This window comes from Balaenoptera ricei, chromosome 15 (assembly GCF_028023285.1).
Source record: "Balaenoptera ricei isolate mBalRic1 chromosome 15, mBalRic1.hap2, whole genome shotgun sequence".
Taxonomy (NCBI): Eukaryota; Metazoa; Chordata; class Mammalia; order Artiodactyla; family Balaenopteridae; genus Balaenoptera; species Balaenoptera ricei.
The window spans coordinates 59,653,895-59,672,780 of NC_082653.1; the positions used below are offsets into that span (position 1 = coordinate 59,653,895).

The 18,886-nt window shown below is 46.9% G+C and overlaps 1 protein-coding gene across 4 annotated transcripts in view; it reads left to right on the forward strand.

Annotated features, from left to right (window-relative positions):
• Positions 1-18,886, forward strand: part of CLEC16A (C-type lectin domain containing 16A) — a 209,345-nt gene that overhangs the window by 50,548 nt on the left and 139,911 nt on the right. For 3 of the 4 annotated variants that reach the window (XM_059898662.1, XM_059898664.1, XM_059898665.1), the window contains exons 10-11: positions 3,237-3,468; positions 18,503-18,632. In XM_059898662.1, coding sequence (XP_059754645.1) covers positions 3,237-3,468; positions 18,503-18,632 — 362 coding nt within the window. The remainder of the gene's footprint in view (positions 1-3,236; positions 3,469-18,502; positions 18,633-18,886) is intronic. The other variant, XM_059898663.1, reaches the window with a different exon arrangement.

Sequence of the window (18,886 nt, forward strand, 5' to 3'; positions counted from 1 at the left end):
TCTCTGAGGCATGCGTGGTGTGCTTTCTTTATGAGAAGATAAACCCAAAGGCCTCCTGATTTTTGACTCTGAAGTGAGCTTTCCCATTTCTTCTGGTTGATTCCATTGTGCTGGCTCTTCTACTAAGCGCAACTCCTGAGGTGTTAGGCTCCTTTCTTCATCCCCCCTCCCTTTTCTTCTTGTTCTCTCCATCACGGTGGATGTATTATGATACAGGCCACCATTCAGCAGCCTGTCAAGGCTTGCCCTGCTCCAGGTACCTGGTTTAGTGGGAGAGCACAGCGGGGTGTGAGATGGCCCTTCTCCCGGGGGCTTTTCGTCTGGAACATCTGAGGTTGTCCAGTGTAACACAGAGATTCCTGGGGGGCTAGCAGCCAGAAGGCTCTTGATGAGAAGCAGCAGAAATGATCAGGTATGCCTGCCCACATCTCCCAGCCACACCGTATCAGCTTCTCCATGATAACTATGGGGTCTTGATGTTGTTAGTATTAACAACAACAACAACAAAAGTCAGGCTTTTTAAATATAGAAGAAAAGGGGGGAAAATAAAGTCTATAACTCCAGTGTCCAAATGATCCCTGTTGAATTTTTTTAGAAGTTAACATGCATACATGATTAGAAATTTCAAGTCAAACAGAAAGGTATAGAAATGAAAAACTCTTAAGTGCACTTCTGTGGGTGTGCACACACAGTACCACCTACCTTCTTTCTTTTCCCAAACATGAAATGCTAATATATTCTTATGCAGCTTTCCAGGAAAAGTTGTGTTTATACCATCATAAAGCTTTACCCAAAAGGGACTCTGCTTTGTTTCCTGTTCTTGCTTTTTTATCCTGAGGCTGTTTCCGCATCAGCATTATCTAGATATAAAAAGTCCTCAGTCTTTTTAACATCTACGTGGATTCCCACTCTATGGACAGACCATAATTACCTAATCACTCCCCTGTTGATGGGCATTTAGGTTATTTCCAGCTATTTACTGTGTAGGTTGCATTTTAAAGGTTTGAAATGTCCCTGGTAAGCATCCTTCCCCCCTCCCTCCCCAACACCTGATCATGGAGAAAAGCAGACCCCTTGGAAAGTTTTTGAATTCATTTTCACAGTTGACCTTTTTTTTTTTTTTTTAGTATAGTCAGGGAAAGGAAGGTAACTGTTGTTTGCTTAGTGCATTGCCAGGCTCTGAAGGAACTTTCTATCCCTGATTTCCTTTAGTTCTAGGAAGCCAGAATTGCCCCATGTTTTAGACAAGTAGCCAGAAGCTCGGAGAGGCCCCGCCGCTCATGTAGGGTTCAGCTGGGGTTCACACTGCTCTGACCAGCCCTGGAACTCGTGCACTGCTCCGCTTCCCTTAGTGCTGCCGATTGTTCTGTACATCGAAGTCTCTACAGAGCTCAGGGAGAGGTTTCTACATCTATCCATGTGAATTTCTGCTCTCAGCTTCTAACTGAGTGGTGTTTTGCTCTGCGTTTGGTCTCAGTTTTCTGTTTCTGAAAAGCTTTGAGTATGGTATGCTCTAAAATTCACTGGGGAGTAAGTGGTGATCAGAGGAAACAGTCACTTCATCTTGGGGCCCTAACTTAGCGGGTTTGGGTCCTTTAGGAGAGGATGAGGGGGGCATCTGGGGCTGCGTTCAATCGCACAGCCTCCTAAGTGGGCTCTGATTGATGCTGTCTGTCAACTGGTGCGCGCCCGGAACGCTCCCGTCTCTGGGCTCTTGGTTATTGGCATCTGTAATGCACTATCAGGGTTTCTTGGACAGTAGAATCATGTCTCAATGTATCTGTCATTTTTGTGGATGAATAATCCAAAGTAGGTAAATAAAAATTAATGTCTGGATTTAGATGCTAATTTAACTTTCAATTAGGTTTTGTTTTGAGTGTTATTGAAATTAATCTGTGTTCTTGGAGCACATTCCACTTATTGGCAAGTGGCCCCCAGAACACAATTGGTGGTTGTTTGGAGTAAATTCATAAGATAGATAGACCATATCAAGATAATGGAAAAGTTTACTTTAAAACTTTTCTGTTTTTCAATGACAAAATGATGTCTGAATATCATCCAGACCCTGGAGAAAAACACTTCAATCAGAATCCTGCCCCAAACAAATCAGGGACAATTTTTTTTTTTTTGTGGTCTTTGCTACTTTCTAGACCTGGTTCATTTGCATGTAAATACTTTTTAAAGAGCACTAAACATGGAACTGAGTTTGAGCTCCTGGTGAAGCACCATTATTTTAGAAAGAGCTTGGGCTTTGGGATTGGGCAAGCTTCAATTCAAATTCTGACTCTGCAGCTCAGTAGCTGTGTGACATTGGGCAAGTCACTTAACCCTTCTGAGCCTCATTTCTCATCTGTAAAATGGGACTGATAATCCCTACATCTCATGGTTGCTATAAGGACTGAGATACAGCCACATTTTCCACAATACAGGATATGAACCATGGTGACACACAGGTCTTTTTCATTTCTCTTAGAAGCCTTCTGACTTTTCAGGGGAAAACGTCTTCCTTGGGGGCAGTCTTCCTTTGGGGACGAGCTTTAACTTATCACTCATACTTGCCAGGCTCCCCTTCTAAAGAGAGCCAGCATTTGGTTACATCCAATACACCTTGCTTTTTCTTTTCTATTTTTTATTGTTACATTAGCAAGGTACACTGGTGTTCCATTTCTGTTGTGATATACAGTTCCTTTTAAAATAAATATATTTAAATTAGAAGTTAATAGTGTGCTGTGGTTAAGACATAAATTGTGCAGATGGTAAGTGGTTTTGAATCCCAGCTTTGCCACCTCCTGGCTGTGTGGCCTTGGGCGGTCACGTAACATCTCTGAACCTCAGTTTTGTCATCTGAGCATAACATGGGCATAACAACAGTACTATTTTGTGGGGTTTTTGTAAACTTTAAGTGAGATAATATAGTCAGAGCCCTTAGAACAGCATTGGGCACATAGAAAGTACCATAAAAGTATTGAAAGTGTGTTTCTGACCTTTGGGAAGCAGGGAGCTGGTGTGGGTTAAGTGCAGAGTGACTTAGGACTGTGGGCAATAAATGGTAGCTGGTGCTATGGTTTAGATTATTTAATAGTGATGATGTTAATAATAGTCATAATAATCAACGAGGAGGTAGAATTTGTTGTATTGAAAGGAATTTCTTGGGGCAGAAACTCTCAGGAAGCTTGATAGGAGCCAGTGAGATTGCAACGTTCAAATCCGTCTGTTACCTTGGTTCGACTTTCCAGGCCAAGCCCAGCATTCGGTGCTTCATTAAACCCACCGAGACGCTAGAGCGGTCCCTTGAGATGAACAAGCACAAGGGCAAGAGGCGGGTGCAAAAGAGACCCAACTACAAAAACGTTGGGGAGGAAGAAGATGAGGAGAAAGGGCCCGCCGAGGATGCCCAAGAAGACGCCGAGAAGGCTAAAGGTACAGAGGGTGGTTCAAAAGGCACCAAGACGAGTGGGGAGAGTGAAGGTGAGTGCGCCCGTGAACGCCGACCTGACAGCCAGGCTGTCCTCTGTGTCTGGTCCCCCTTGTGTGTCAGTGGGTGCAGCTGTCATTCCAGGCACCGGTGTACCTCATTCTACACAGCCAGCCCCTGGGAAGCAGCTGTGGGCAGATCTGGTTCAAGGCCTGCCCTCGTCGGATGGGTGGCCTGGAGCAAGGCCCTTTCCTTTTAGCCCCGTGCCTCCATTTCCCCATCTGTCAAAAGAGGCTAACAAATAGTATTTACTTTGTTATTAAGAGAATTAAACAGGTTAATACATGTAACATGCTCGGAGCAGTGCCTGGCACATGTCATAAGTATCTCCTGCTACTGTTTCTACTGTTATTATTGTCATCTTTATCATTACTGCTGTTCTTATTACTCCCGATAACCTGGGATTATGATTTTTGACAGAAGTCATTATTTCCAGTGCACTGCAGGAAGAAAAATGGCCCATGTTTAATGAAATTAGGTGCTTTTAATAAGATTATGGTTTTTTGGCATCAAATGATCAAATATAATCCCCTAGATTCTTACATTAAGATTTTTTTTCAAGCCCTCATCTGCTTAGAGTGAGGTACACTTGTGTTTGGTGCCTATGTGCTCAATAAACAGAATCGTTTTGTGCTCTTTTCTGCCCTTGTCAGGAATGATTCTGGTTTATTTTTCACCTCCCTCTCGTTTAGATGCTAACACCTCCTCCATCTGGAGAGCGTTGTCTGCTCTGGGATGAAGCAAGTTTGAACTGTCCAGCTGCTTGTGTCATGGGCCAGGCTCACAGCCACACAGATGGGGTCTCTGGCCATGGCCCCGGGCACTCAGGGTGGAGGAGGTGATGGGATCAAGTGGGGTAGGGGCTCTGCTCACCAGAGGGGAGCTCCCGCCACACCTCTTGGGACAGACACGGGCTCTCCTCAGCTCCCAGCTGTGTTCTGCTGGGGGTGTGGGGAGCATTTCCTGCGAGCCATCCTCCTGGGTCCTGGGCTAGCAGTGGCCGCTCTGCGGCCAGCTCCCCAGCCCATCAGCCCGGACTGTGGGCATCCGGGGCCTCTGAAGCTGGAAAACAGAGCAGCTCAGTAAATCAGTGACTGAGAACGCATTTGTTTTGGGGAGTTTGCTGCAACTGGGCAACCAAACCCCACCCCATCCCCACCCTGCTGGCCCCATTCTGATTTTCTTGGCAGTTCTCAGCGAATGCCACGATCACATTTCGATAAGTATAACCAGAGTGTCTCCCCAGTGCCACCAGCCCTCTTTTTAAGGCTGAGGTCTCTAGTACGCTTTTATTTCTGTTCAAAGTGTGCATTAAGCATCTTGGTTTAGGAATTCCTTTTTAGCTTGGGAAACCTTTGCCAACAAATGTCACTTTGGTGGGGAGGTGAGGGGCAGACACAAGGTAAGCCATACGTGTTTGCTTATTTGGATCGTTTGGACTTTTTTTCTAACTTGGGAGAAAATTGTCTGCTTAAACCCCTAGGTTTAGCTGTCCTGTAGCCATACGGGGTGGGGGGGGGGGAAATGGACGACTTCACCCCATTTTGCACCCTGTGTTCTCGTCAATTTTGTTTTGGAAAGATGCTACCTCTTTTGTTCCAGTCCTTTTAAGGGCTGCTGTCTAACCACGCCGGGGCCGTGACTAACCGTGGTGTGGACAAGGGCAGGCTTGGCCTCAAACACACAATCAAATGACTCAGCCAGGCGGCCCAGTCCTGGCGCACAGGGGCTTCAGAGGTTCAGCAAGGCTGCCATCCCAGCTCCCAGGTTGGGGTCGGGGGAAGGACTCCCTGCAGGCTGGGCCCACCTGCCCTGTGCAGGGCAGCCTCCAAAACCCTGTTTTCTGGGCGGTTACTCAGCCAGGTTGTGCCAGGCAGGGCCCAGGAATTTCCCCAGAGGCTTTACTTGGACGGCTGATGCAGACTTCAGAGCCTGGTGGAGCGAGGCTCTCCACGACCCCTCTGCTTTGTAGTGCCCTCCTGCTTTCTCGAATGCATATTTGTCTTCCCACCCAGCTCACTGTAAATTAAATACAACTTTCACAGGTCTGTCCAGCAAAGAGACACCTAACTGGGCAGCAGCAGCTGTATTCTGGGGCTTTTTGAATTGTTTATTTGATCTCTTAGTTATTCTCCTGTTTGAAGGTGTTCTCTCCCTAGACTGTATCTATGTTTGGGTAAAACCACACAGCTGTTAATTGCTGTGACTTGGAAGGGTGTCAGGCACATTTTCTCACTCAGTTTCAAGCCAGAGGACAGTGTAGATGGGGGAGGTGCCTAGGAGATGGGAGATGTGACCTACGGTCCTATCTCGCCAGCTAGACCTATTGTGTGCCTTGGATGGTCTCCTCAAGCTCTGGACCTCATTTTCCCCATCTGGAAATTGTGACTGTAGGAAATGTAATGACTTTTTTTTTTTTTTTAAATGAGGCTATGTTAGAATTCTTGTAGTTGCAAGATTTAGATATTCAACTCAGACTAGCTCAAGCAAAAAAGGCAATTACTGTTCATGGGACTGGGAGGCCTGGGCGGGGCTGGACTGGGTGCACAGCCAGCCATTGGCAGCGTGAGGCTCGCATCCTGCCAGCCTGCTACCGAGTGGAAAGGGCGCTGCTCCTTCCCATGGGCTGCAGCTGAAGTCTGGGAGCCGATGCTCGTTGCTGCTGACGGGCCTGGCTTGCCCACCCTGTAGAGGGATGTTCTGTGCTGACTGGCCAGGCCCTGTGTGTCTACCCTAAGGTGACTGCCTCAGAAAGAAATGAGGTGCGTTTATCAGAAGAAGGGGGCGTGGGTGCCAGGCCAGCAGAGACAGCCGGTGTTCCCTTAGAAAGCCACACTATTTCTGTGTGCTCCGCCATTTTCCTCAGGCCGTCTTATCCCTTCCTGTATTTTTTTTTTTTTTTCTTTTCCATTCCCTTCCTGTTTTGAGGTGGACATGTGGCTATTTTCTCCTCCAAGTTATTTCTTCTCTAGCGTGCTTTCTTGCATTGTCCCTGGATCTAGGGGCTTGTTGACAGCCTTGACTCTTTGAGTAAAGAGATGCTGGCGCCAGTGCCCCCCTTCATACCCTGACATTTTCACCCATTTCAGTGGTGAAATCTTTACTTAAAAAGGTGGCGTAAAGCACAGGAGTCAAAAGACATGTGGTCACAAGTCACAATTCTGCCATGACCTGATTTGTATGTGGCATTGACTTGTTTTTTGTCTACAAAGGCAGCACCCAGAATTCACACCTCCTCCACATTTAAGCCCTGACAAGGAAGTTGTGTGAAATGAATATGCACCCCTGGACCCTCCACTCTCACCCCCAATTTGCAAAGAAATGTGCTCTGCCTCAGGTCCCAAGTGATGGGCAGCTCATTCTGAAACCAAAAGAAATCACAGGGCCCCCTCACTTTTCAGAAGTTGAGTGCTGAAAGGAAGACCAGGGTGCCCTGGTCCCTCTGGCCAGAGGCGAGTCCATCCAGATGCACTTCCACGTCAGTCTCCTCTTCAGTCTGGAAGGACCGTCATCTCTTTTTGGATTCAGTTAGAGCAGTAACTTAATAAATGGACCTGGGACAAGAGAATGAATCATTTGAACTTCTTGTTTGAAAAATAGCGTTTGGCCTATGGAAAAATAGGTTTTTTGCTTATGGAAAAAGTGTAGGCATCAGTTTCACAGCCTGACCTTCAAAGCTTACTCCTTTCTTGAATCCCCACGTGGGCGTGGAGGGAAGAGAATGGCACTGACTTTGAACCTGCCAGGTCAGCTGGGCGTTGGGGGTGCCTGGGAGTTTGGATCCCCAGCTTGGCTTTTTTTTTTTTTTTTTTTCTTTTCTTTGAAGTTTCTACTGAAATGAAATGGAACCTGGCCTCATTTCTGCAAAGCCAGAGCCAACCCCAGGCCCGGCAGTTTTCTGATTGGGGCGAGCCAGGGACTAGCTATCAGGAGGTCGGGGCTGTGAGCCCAGACGCCTGTGGCTCAGCCCCCGAGCAGCTGTGTGACCCTGGGCAAGTCATCACCCTTTCTGTGCTTCTTTACCGATACGGGGGCTACACGATGCCCAGCCCTCAGGTCGTCAGCAGTGAGAACGTCGGTGCCTCAGCATTTAGCATGTGACACCTGAGCACTGAATAGGAGCCCTGGCAAGATGAAGAGCAGAGGAAGGGGCCTGGAAGGGGGACTTGAGCTTGGCTGGGGGGACTCTGTGCTTGGTCACCCCGGCGAGTTTCTGTGGGGCCTGTTTCTCTGTTCATTTCTGTAACGAATAGCGAGGTGGCTGAGTTGTGGTGGGGTGTGGGCCACTGGGGTAGAGAGGTGTGGGAGCACCAGCTTTTCCAATGGGCTTAGCTAGTATAAGGAGAAGGATTGGAGGTCAGTTTAGACAAATCCTCTGAAAAGCAACTTCCCAGAAAAAAACATTCTGCATTCAATCTCGTGCTGTCCAGTAGACGATAATAAAAGCAAAGGAAGGGGTACCCCAGACACTCAGCACATACACACCCTGTCATTGCCAGGCTCTGTTGGCCTCTTACAATTCTGCTCCAAAGCCAGCCAGTAGCATGCGGTCCTTCCCATATTTCCTAGGTAACCAGCAAGGGCAGCTTTCTCCTCTTTCCCTTAACCTTCTTTTGAAGGCTTTCTTATCATCCCCTTCCCCTCTTTTTATTGTCTGGCCTCGCCGTGATTGCTGGAATGTTGACCACAGAGGACAACTGAGAAAATCCTTGAACTTGGCAAGTCAAAGACTGTTGGGAGGTCATGCCTGTCATTTCCCTGAAAAGCACTTCATTTACCAAATACTAATCAGATTAGAATGCCCATCATCCTGGGAAGTTGATGAATTATGGCTGTTATTTAAAAAAATCAAGTGTGTCAGAGTACTGGGGAAGCTCACGGGTTGGGCCAGAGTTGTCATATCAGGGGACGGAGGTTGACGTCCTTGGGTCCTGAGAGTCCTCAGGCCTCTCCTGCACATTCGCATCGTGGTGCAACCATCACCACCTTCCAGCCCCAGAATGCTTCATTATCCCAAACTGTAACTGTACCCACAAAACATCTCCCCATTTTCCCTCCCTTCTGCCCTGGCAGCCACTACTCTGCTTCCTGGCTCTATGAATTTGACTAGTCCGGGTGCCTCATATAAGTGGAATCAATACAGTATTTGTCTTTTTATGACTGGCTTATTTCACTGAGCATCATTCCACAAGATTCATCCATGTTGTAACATGTGGCAGGATTTTCTTCCTTTTTAAATCTGAACGATATTTCATTTTTTGGATATACTACATTTTGCTTATCCTTCCATCCATTGGTGGACACCTGGGTTGCTTCCACCTTTTGGCTACTGTGAATAATGCTGCTGTGAATATGGATGTGCAGATCCTCTTTTGCTTTTGGAGGTTTTTGTGGACACAATAGAGGCCAAGGAGGGCCCGGGCAGGGCCTGCTGAAGCCAGAGGAGCTGGACATTTGAGTTCTTGCTCCCAGCCTGGCAGCTTCACAGGCATGTCCCTCCACTCCCAGAGGCTCAAAACTCAGTGGTGTGAGGGGTCCCCCCACCAGCAGGCTCGGGTGCTGGAGCCTTCACGATCATGGGCCACGGTGCCTGGCACAGGAGCGGATATCGCACAGATGCTCGTTTACGCAACACAGCTGACGGGCAGAGCTGGAAGAGGCACCTACAGCAGCCAGGGGCAGAGCCCACCTCCTGATCCCTCTGCGCCTCAGTTTCCCTTCTGTAAGCTGCAGAGATTCCGCTAGATCAGCATTGCCCCGACTGTGGACATGGAGATGGCTTTGGGTGGGACGGAGAAGGCCTTGAAGACCATAGTGTGAGGATTTTTGCCGAGAGCTCAGCTTCAGGGGAGCCTCGTGGTGGGTGTTATGTGTCTGACACCCCCTCACTTTCCCTCATCTCCCCTTTCCATGCGCACAACAGGCCTCAGCACTGTTTTGTTTATTCATCGTGTGTATATTTTCACAGTTGCTTTCTGTTTTTACTGGTTTTATGCTGATTGTAGCAATTGCTAAAAATATTTTATTTGAAAATAATTTCAAATTTATAAAAGGTGAAAAAAAGCAAAAATAGTATAAAGAACACCTGTTTACATCTGGAGGCACATGATGCCCTTCTGTCTGTCCTTCATAGGTGATGTTAATTTTGGCCACCTGGTTAAGGTATGGCCTAGTTTCTGCACTGTATCGTTACTTTCCCTTTTCTTAGCAACTAATTAGCAATCCATGGGGAAACACTTGGAGATAATGCAGATATCCTGTGCCTCATTAAAATTCCCCCTTAGAACCCTCCTGCACTGTTGGCGGGGATGTATTGGGTTGGCCAAAAATTTCATTTGGTTTTTTCCATAAGATGGCTCCAGTAGTGCTTAGTTGTCTTTAACTTCATTTGAAACAATTTTGTTAGATTGTATTGTGATAGCTGTCATATCAGTGTGCATGTAAAAAAAAAAAACTTATCGAAATTGGTGAATTTTTATGTAGACATTTTAATGTTGAAGATGGAAGAAAAAAAGCAACATTTTCGGCATATTATGCTTTATTATTTCAAGAAAGGTAAAAACACAACTGAAACGCAAAAAAAGATTTGTGCAGTGTATGGAGAAGGTGCTGTGACTGATCGAACATACCAAAAGTGGTTTGTGAAGTTTAGTGCTGGAGATTTCTTGCTGGACGATGCTCCAGGGTTGGGTAGACCAGTTGAAGTTGATAGCGATCAAATCGAGACATGAATTGAGAACAATCAACGTTATACCACACGGGAGATAGCCGACCTACTCAAAGTACCCAAATCAAGCGTTGAAAATCATCTGCACCAGCTTGGTTATGTTAATCGCTTTTGTGTTTGGGTTCCACGTAAGTCAAGCGGAAAAAAACCTTCTTGACCGTATTTCCTCATGCGATTCTCTAGTTAAACGTAAGGAAAGCGTTCCATTTTTAAAGCAAATTGTGACAGGCAATGAAAAGTGGATGCTGTACAATAATGTGGAATGGAAGAGACCGTGGGGCAAGCGAAATGAACCACCACCCACCACACCAAAGGCTGGTCTTCATCCAAAGAAGGTGATGTTGTATGTATGGTGCGATTGGAAGGGAGTCCTCTATTATGACCTTTTTCCAGAAAACCAAACAATTAATTCCAACAAATACTACTCCCATTTAGACCAACTGAAAGCAGCACAAAAGCATCGAGAATTAGTCAGCAGAAAACTCATAATCTTCCATCAGGATAATGTAAGACTGCATGTTTCTTCGATGACCAGGCAAAAACTGTTATATCTTGGCTGGTAAGTTCCAATTCATCTGCAATATTCACCAGACATTGCACCTTCGGATTTCCGTTTATTTCGGTCTTTACGAAATTCTCTTCATGGAAAAATTTTCAATTCCCTGGAGACTGTAAAAGGCACCTGGAACAGTTCTTTGCTCAAAAAGATAAAAAGTTTTGGGAAGATGGAATTATGAAGCTGCCTGAAAAATGGCAGAAAGTAGGGGAACAAAATGGTAAATATGTTGTTCAATAAAGTTCTTGGTAAAAATGAAAAATATGTCTTTTATTTTTACTTTAAAAACTGAAGGAGCCTTTTGGCCAACCCAATAAACTGGGTGCAGCCACTATGGAAAACAGTATGGATATTCCTTTAAAAACTAAAAATAGTTTTACCATATGAACCAGCAATCCCACTCCTGGGCATATATCCAGAAAGAACAAAAATTCTAATTGGAAATACACATACCCCAATGTTCATAGCAGCACTATTTACAATACCCAAGACATGGAAGCAACCTAAGTGTTCATTAGCAAATGAATGGATAAAGATGTGGTGTATATGTACAATGGAATATTACTCAGCCATAAAAAAAGAATGAAATAATGCCACTTGCAGCAACACGGATGGACCTAGAGATTATCGTACTAAGTGAAGTAAGTCAGACAGAGAAAGACAAATATCATATATCCCTTATACATGGAATCTAAAAAAATGCAAATGAACTTATTTACAAAACAGACTTACAGACATAGAAAACAAACTTATGGTTACAAAAGGGGAAGTGGTGGGGAGGGATAAATTAAGAGTATGGGATTAACAGATATACACAACTTTATATAAAATAGATTAACAATAGGGACCTACTGTATAGCATGGGGAACTATATTCAATATCTTGTAATAACCTATAATGAAAAAGAATCTGAAAAAGAATATATATATGTTCAAGAATATATATATGTATGCGTACTTTGCTGTACACCTGAAACTAACACAATATTGTAAGTCAACCATACTTCAGTTAAAAAAAAACTCCCCTTTAGATATGGCATTCATTGATGATTCTTGCTGACCCAGTCTTTACCAGGATGGTGGTAGAATGTTGGTTTTCCAGTGTCAGCACTCAGTATTCCATTGTAAGCAAGATTCCTTCCTTCTTCCCATTCATTTATTTATTTATCTATCTCTTCTTGGCACAGACTCATGGATTCCAGTTTTTTAGTGGTTTATATTTCATTACTGTGTTTAATTACTTTGATACTCAAATCATCCCAGATTTGGCCCTTGAGAACCCTTTCAAGCTGGCTCCTATGTCTTTGTGATCTGCCCCCATCATTTTTTTTTCAATCAGTCCTGACACTTTCTGTCATAACAAGGTATTCCAGGTTCATGTCCCACCTACTGTGCTCTTCCTCGGGGTTACTTTCTCTGAAAAACCCTGGTTCCTTTCAATGGGCGATGGTGTTAGAGGCCAAGATCTGGGCACCAGATGTGCTCATGACTACATGGGGTGTCTTGCTTTTTGGCCCTTTCAATGCACAGGGCTAGGAAATATATACATGTATGTATACAAAATACACATTACCGATTCCTCCAATTCCAGTCAATTCCCAGAGGGTTCTTTCTTGCTTTCCCCCACTCCAGATTTGTATGTCTCTTCTTTTACAGCGAGAGCCCTGGCTCCCAGTGACATCAAAACATTTACGATTTGCTCAATCCTATAATACATCTTTTAAAAGTTCCAGAACTGCTTATTGTTTGATAAATAAAGAGTTCAGGGTTGTTTGCAGTTTCCCGCTCCCCACCACCACCAAATACTTCATGTATCCCCCGTCCACAAATTGACGGTATAGAGTCAAGTATTGTGTCATGAACTACTTGGATCTGTCTGCCTTTCCTTTCTTTTCCCCCTTCAGGATAGGTATGGTATTCATTTGAAATATATTTTGGTCTTTTTTGTTGTTGTTTGTTTGTTTTAGTTTAGGGTTCTCTCTTCCCATTCGTATTGATTTAATTTTTTTTAAAAATAATTTGGAATGTTAACAAACTCAAAACTTTTGCGAAAGGGTTTGTACAAAGAAGTGTCCTTCCTCCCACATTCTTTCCATCCTGTTCCCCTCCCTCTTGTAGATAGCTAACTTATTGTTCTCTGGAATATCCTTCCTGCGTTTCTTTGTGTAAAAAGCTGCAGAGGTAGGTATGCTTCCTTATTTTCCCTTCTTTCTTACACGCAGGGTATAGTCCACGATGTATGCTCTTTGGCACCTGGCTCTCTTCACTTAGCACTATCTCCGGAAATCACTCCGTATCAGTTCACCAGTGATCTTCCTCATTCCTTTCCCAGCTGCACTGTGCGTACCATAGTTGATTCAACCAATCTTTATGCTCAGACATTTAGGTAGTTTCCAGTATTTTGCAATTACAAATAACAGTGCACTGAATACCCTTGTAGGTGTGCATTTTTATATCGTTGGAGGTGTATCTTCCAGATAAATTCCTGCGAGTGGGATTGCTCAATTGAAGGATATAGGAGTGATTTAAAGTTTTCGTTGAAAATGTATTTAAGTAAAAAAAAAAAAAAAAAAAAAAAAAAGTGGGAGTTCAAATAAAATGATTAAGTAAATAACAAATAGTACAAGCAACACACAGACATGGCAGAAATTGTAAAGGCAGGCAAATGACTGAAGCTTGAGCAAAACTGGGCTAGGGTGTTGCTGCAGTCCCTTCAGACTCCAAAACAGAAACCTGGTGGGGTGGGAGCTCATGGTAAAGAACCTAATAACTGAGGTTCAGATGGCGCCCCCTGGGAATTCATCATCAGCACCTGGGTCCTGGCCTCAGGGACCATCAGTGGAAATCTGTGTCCACGTGAGCCCACTGGTCTGCTTTCCCTGGTGGCAGCAGCGTGACGAATGCACCTTGGGAGGGGAGCTAGGCCTCACTGAGGCGGGCGTAGTGTCAGCAGAGAGATGTGGCAGTGGGGGGCCCAGAAGGCTGTGCAGAACCATGCCGGCCGTCCTGGCGTGGCATAAAGAGGAGTGCCCTTTGACCCTCAATCACCAAGACAGGCCAGATGCTCTTCGGCAGCCACTTTTTTTTTTTTTTTTAATTATTTAATTATTTATTTATTTCGGGCTGTGTTGGGTCTTCGTTTCTGTGCGAGGGCTTTCTCTAGTTGCGGCGAGCGGGGGCCACTCTTCATCGCGGTGCGCGGGCCTCTCACTGTCGCGGCCTCTCTTGTTGCGGAGCACAGGCTCCAGACGCGCAGGCTCAGGAGTTGTGGCTCACGGGCCTAGTTGCTCTGCGGCATGTGGGATCTTCCCAGACCAGGGCTCGAACCCGTGTCCCCTGCATTGGCAGGCAGATTCTCAACCACTGCGCCACCAGGGAAGCCCCCGGCAGCCACTTTTGAAGATGGCTGTAGAATCCATTTTGGAACGGTGAGAATCTGGCGAGACCCTCTCCTCAAAAACCTATTAGCCACTCCTCTCATGCCCACGTAGCATTTTGCATACAGTTGCAGGGAGCTGGCAGACCTAGGTAAGCATCACTACTTTTAAGAGTTGTTTGGATAAAATTGTTTAAAAGAAGGGGAAAAACCTGTTTGGCTTTGGAAGAAGCGTTGTATATTTTACCTGGAAAACTAAGCGGGGCAGCCCATCCCACAGCTGTGCCGGCTGGAGGAGGGGAGCAGGGGTGCAGCTGTGAGAACCAGGGGGACACAGCCGAGGTTCGGGAACCTCCTCGTGCATGGAGAGTCCCTCGTGGGCCTGGTTCCGCACCGGGACATGACCTAGGAGGTGGGAGGGGGAGCAGGCTTGGCTTCTGCGGCGGCTGCTTTTCTAGCTGTGTTGAGTCATTATACTGCTGGGTTTCTGTTTCTTCAGATTCAGTATCCAGGACCAAACTAGTGGTTTTCAGGCCATTTTGTGGGAAGCTCCAGAATTCCAGACAGGAGCTTCAGGGGCCTCTGTGGAGGCCGTGAGGGAAGCCGCCCACCCACTCTGTACCTGGAGCAGCTCTCTGCTCTCATCTCTTACCATGGTGGTGCCCTGGGAGATTGTCGTTCAGACTTAATATGCACCTGCTCAACAAAGTTTGGTGAGCACTAGACTGGATTATCTTTAACCTCTCCTCTATTCCAGAATTCTCAGAGTGTCCAGGGAGATTAAAAAGCCAAAAAGGGACAACCATGTCACAGCAGGTGGAGGCACTAGGGCTTGGCCCCGGAACCTTGGGGAGTCCTTGGAGCTGAGTTCCTGCTGTGTCAGCCAGGCAGTCGACGAGGAAGGGGGCCTCGCAGTAGTATGGGAAGTAGGTCAAAGGTCACAGGGCAGAAGCCGGAGACCGGCACCATCATCTCATTTGGTAGTCTTCAGATGTCTTTGATGGCACGCCCCAGCAGTAAACACAGATAAGTACATAATTGAACATGCATCTCCCCAATAGATATACATTTATTATAAACTATACATATCTGTATTAATGTACAAATGTTACGTACATCATAACACAGAGTAGATTTTTAAAAGATGATAATAATTAAAAATAAAAGAGGTACTGCCTAGCGAATCATCTGGCATACCTACTGAAGTGTGTCTGCACCCCACTTTGGAGAAGACGGGGGTAGTTGGGAGGCACCTGAAGGAGGCTGGTGGAGGGGAGGATGCGAGGACGGGAGAGAATGGTGCTTCTCAGACAGCAGTCTGCAGCGCCTCCCACCCTTTGCCGTGGCCGCAGGCTGCGTGGACCGCTGTTTACTCCGTACGTAGCTCTTGGTGAATTGATTCACTTGTTTTTTCTTAAATTTAGCTTCATCCTAAGCAGTAACATCCACAAAAGAACAGGTTTTCTGTGCAGCTAGAATTTTCTTCTAATGCACATTAGAATAAATACAAAACTATGCAGGCACATTCCACTTAAAAATCGTGTGTCAGCCCCCACCTGTGTGAGAGGGTCGGCCCTGTGGGAGACTCTGATCTGCGGCGTCTGACTCCAGACCACATTGGGAGGGAAGGGCCTGGTGCGAGTAAGCCCCCTCCCCCGGGTCCGGGCCCACGTGGGCGTGTGGGGATGCAGTCCTCAAGCCAGAGGATAGTCGCAAGCACGGTCACGCCTAACAGAGTCCCAGAAAAGTGGCGAGGATGCGACACTCCCCGGTGCAGGCACTGTGCACACGCTGATCGCAGGCTGGGTGGGGCGCCCTGCACGCCACAGCTGCCGTGCAGCGTTGCCAGCCCTGCCTGCCGCCAAAACCTCCCCCGGTGGCCTGTCATCCATTGCTCCACCCCAGAGATGTGTAATGAGCACTTGCCGTGTGCCAGGCCTTGGACTAGACACTGGAGTTCTGGTGGAGAACAAGACAGATAAGGCAGCTACTCCCATGAAGCCCACATCCTAGTGGGGGAAGGCAGACAAGAAACAAGCAAACCAACAAATAGAAAACAGAAAATCCAGGTGCAGGTTTCCCCCCCGGGATCCAAACGTAGAGCGGTCCTATGAAACCTTTCGTAGGACAAGATGGCGTAAAGCCAAGACGCAATTACCTTAGGACACATCTTGGTAACAGATGCGCAAAATAAATGGAGGTAAAGCACCAATGCTCCCAGACACAGTTCAGAGCTACGGCAGCCTGACGCTGAGGTGCTGAGTGCGGTTCCCGGGAAGGAGCTTGGCGGGGCCGCTCCCGCTGCTTGCGGTGCCTGCCGCCTCTATAACGGTTGCTGCAACACCAACGCTCAGTGCTATTTCTGCTTTTTGCCTATTTTTGTAAAAGGGAAAATCCTTTTCGGGTTTCTTTCGGTTAGAAAAACAGGTACTAACGTAGGTCTTTCGTAAAAGCAAAGTGGCCTAAAGCAAACTTTTCGAAAAGGTGGGGATACCTGTAGTTATACATACTATAAAGTAAAATCAAGATGGGGGGGAGGGGACAGATCTATACAGGAGAATTCCCAGTAATTTATGTAGCTGTTCCTCCCTCAAGGAGACAGAACAGAACTCCTTAATTCTTAAGTGTGGGCTGTGCTTAATGACTTGCTTTCAAAGGGTGTGGGATGCAAGGAGGAGGAAAAGTCACTTTCCAGTGGAGAAACTTGACCAACATTCGCTTGGCCAAATGATTCAGATGACCATCCACAGCCATAAGTCATGTCAATAGCCTGTGCCCTTGGCAGGATGTGATGAGAGGGGCACTTCCCCTCTGCGGTCTTCCTCCCAGAAACCCATAACCCCAGTCTAATTATCAGAAAAACGTCAGTCAGAATGCCCCAGATTGAGGGGCATTCTACAAAATGAGGACCAGTCTCCTCAAACTGTAAGGAAGGAAGCTCTGAGAAACCGTCACAGCCAAGAGGAGCCTAAGGAGATATGACAGCTGGGTATAACGTGATATCCAGGATGGGATCCTAGAATAGAAAAAGGATATTAGGGAGAAACTAAGGAAGTCTGAATGACGTATGGAGTTTAGTTCATGATAACTAAAAGAGGTAAAGGAAAAACCAGTGGAGAGGGTGTCTGAGAAGACGTCTCTGAGGTGGTGACGTTTGAACTGAGCCCCGAATAATGTGATTGAGTCGTGCCTGGGTAGGGAGGACTGGGGTGAGAGCATTCCAGGCAGAGCAAACAGCCCTGTAAAGATCCTGGGGCAGAAACAAACTCACTCCGGTCAAAGACAAGTGGGAAGGAAGCTCAGCACAGCTGGCAGGGCGGGGAGGGCCCCAAGGTGAGGTCAGAGGTGGATGGGGGCCAGGCCATGGCGAGGCCTTGATACCACGGATGGCATTTGGATTCCGTCCTGAGTGTGATAGGAAGGCAGAAGGGGACCTGGGCTAATTTCCACTTAAAATCACTTGGTTCGGTGTGGACCACAAACTAGGGGGGCGAGATGAGAAGCAGAGGCCACATGGGAGGTTCCTGCACGAGTCCAGGGGAAGACGATGGCAAGGCCATGGCAGAGCCCAGGTCCGTGGCCCGTCATTCCTGAAAAGAGATGCAGATTCACATTTCATCATCTGTTTCCCCTCATCATGTCTCCCGAAGATGGGGGGCATTACCAGAACTCTGGGTTCTAAGAACTAAGTATTTGAAGGTCCACACCTGTGCATCAAGGAACTCTGTAACAGGACACCTCACGGCACAACAACCGTCCACCTCTAACTCAGGATGTTTTCCTTTGTTGGTTCAGACCTTTTTCTCAAAATGAAAATGTACAGGGTGCTCAAGTCAGGTGCTACAAAAGTTGCCCCTACTTAATTGGGAAAAGTAAAACGAGGTCCCTCCCCCTCTCTGCTTTCTGGAAGTTGTAAGTGGGAAGGCAAAACAAAGGCTTCGGTCATGTCAGAGCCTTTCTACAGTGTAAACAGTTTCAGAATATTTTCAGTGAATTTGGTTATGTTTTATTAACCATGCGTCATTTCTTCCACGCTCCTCAACTCCTCTGGGAAGGAAGCATGGTATCAATAAAGTAGAATAAATAACTGTTGAAGAAAAAAATCTTGAAATAAATCATTGCAATCTGTGCTTTCTTGTCAAAATCAGGGCCCCATTTCTCGACGCTGCCAAGATGAAAGGAGAGAGAGGTTCAGGCCTCGGTCTTATTTCCCCCCAGCGTGCATGTTGCAGGGGCTCCACCACCGCCGTCGAGTGTTTGCTGGACGCGTGCGGAGCGGTCTGCCAGGCTCCATCTTGAGCACGAGAGTGTCTGTAAAGCTCTGTCCGGGGCCGTGTGGGCTCATCCTGGTGTCTGTGTTTGCTTCCAGAGATAGAGATGGTAATCATGGAGCGCAGCAAGCTCCCGGAGCTGGCGCCCAGCACCTCGGTGCAGGAGCAGAACACCACGGACGAGGAGAAGAGCGCCGCCACTGGCCTGGACAGCGTCCAGTGGAGCAGGTAGTCGCCGGGGCTGCGGGAGGGCTGCCATCGAGCCAGCCATCGGGGGCTGGGGGTAGGGCACCGCTGCTTGGTCTCTGGGATGTTGTGGAAGGGGGTGCCCTGGCCGGGTGCCCACAGAGGATAAGCCAGGCCTCTTCCCGCCCCCGCCCCCCGCTGATGGCCTCTTCTGCCTCCCGGCCAAGCCGTCCTTCTTCTCCACCAGAGACAACGGCTCCTCTCGAGAGGCCACAGGGACAGAGCTGGCCCTCAAG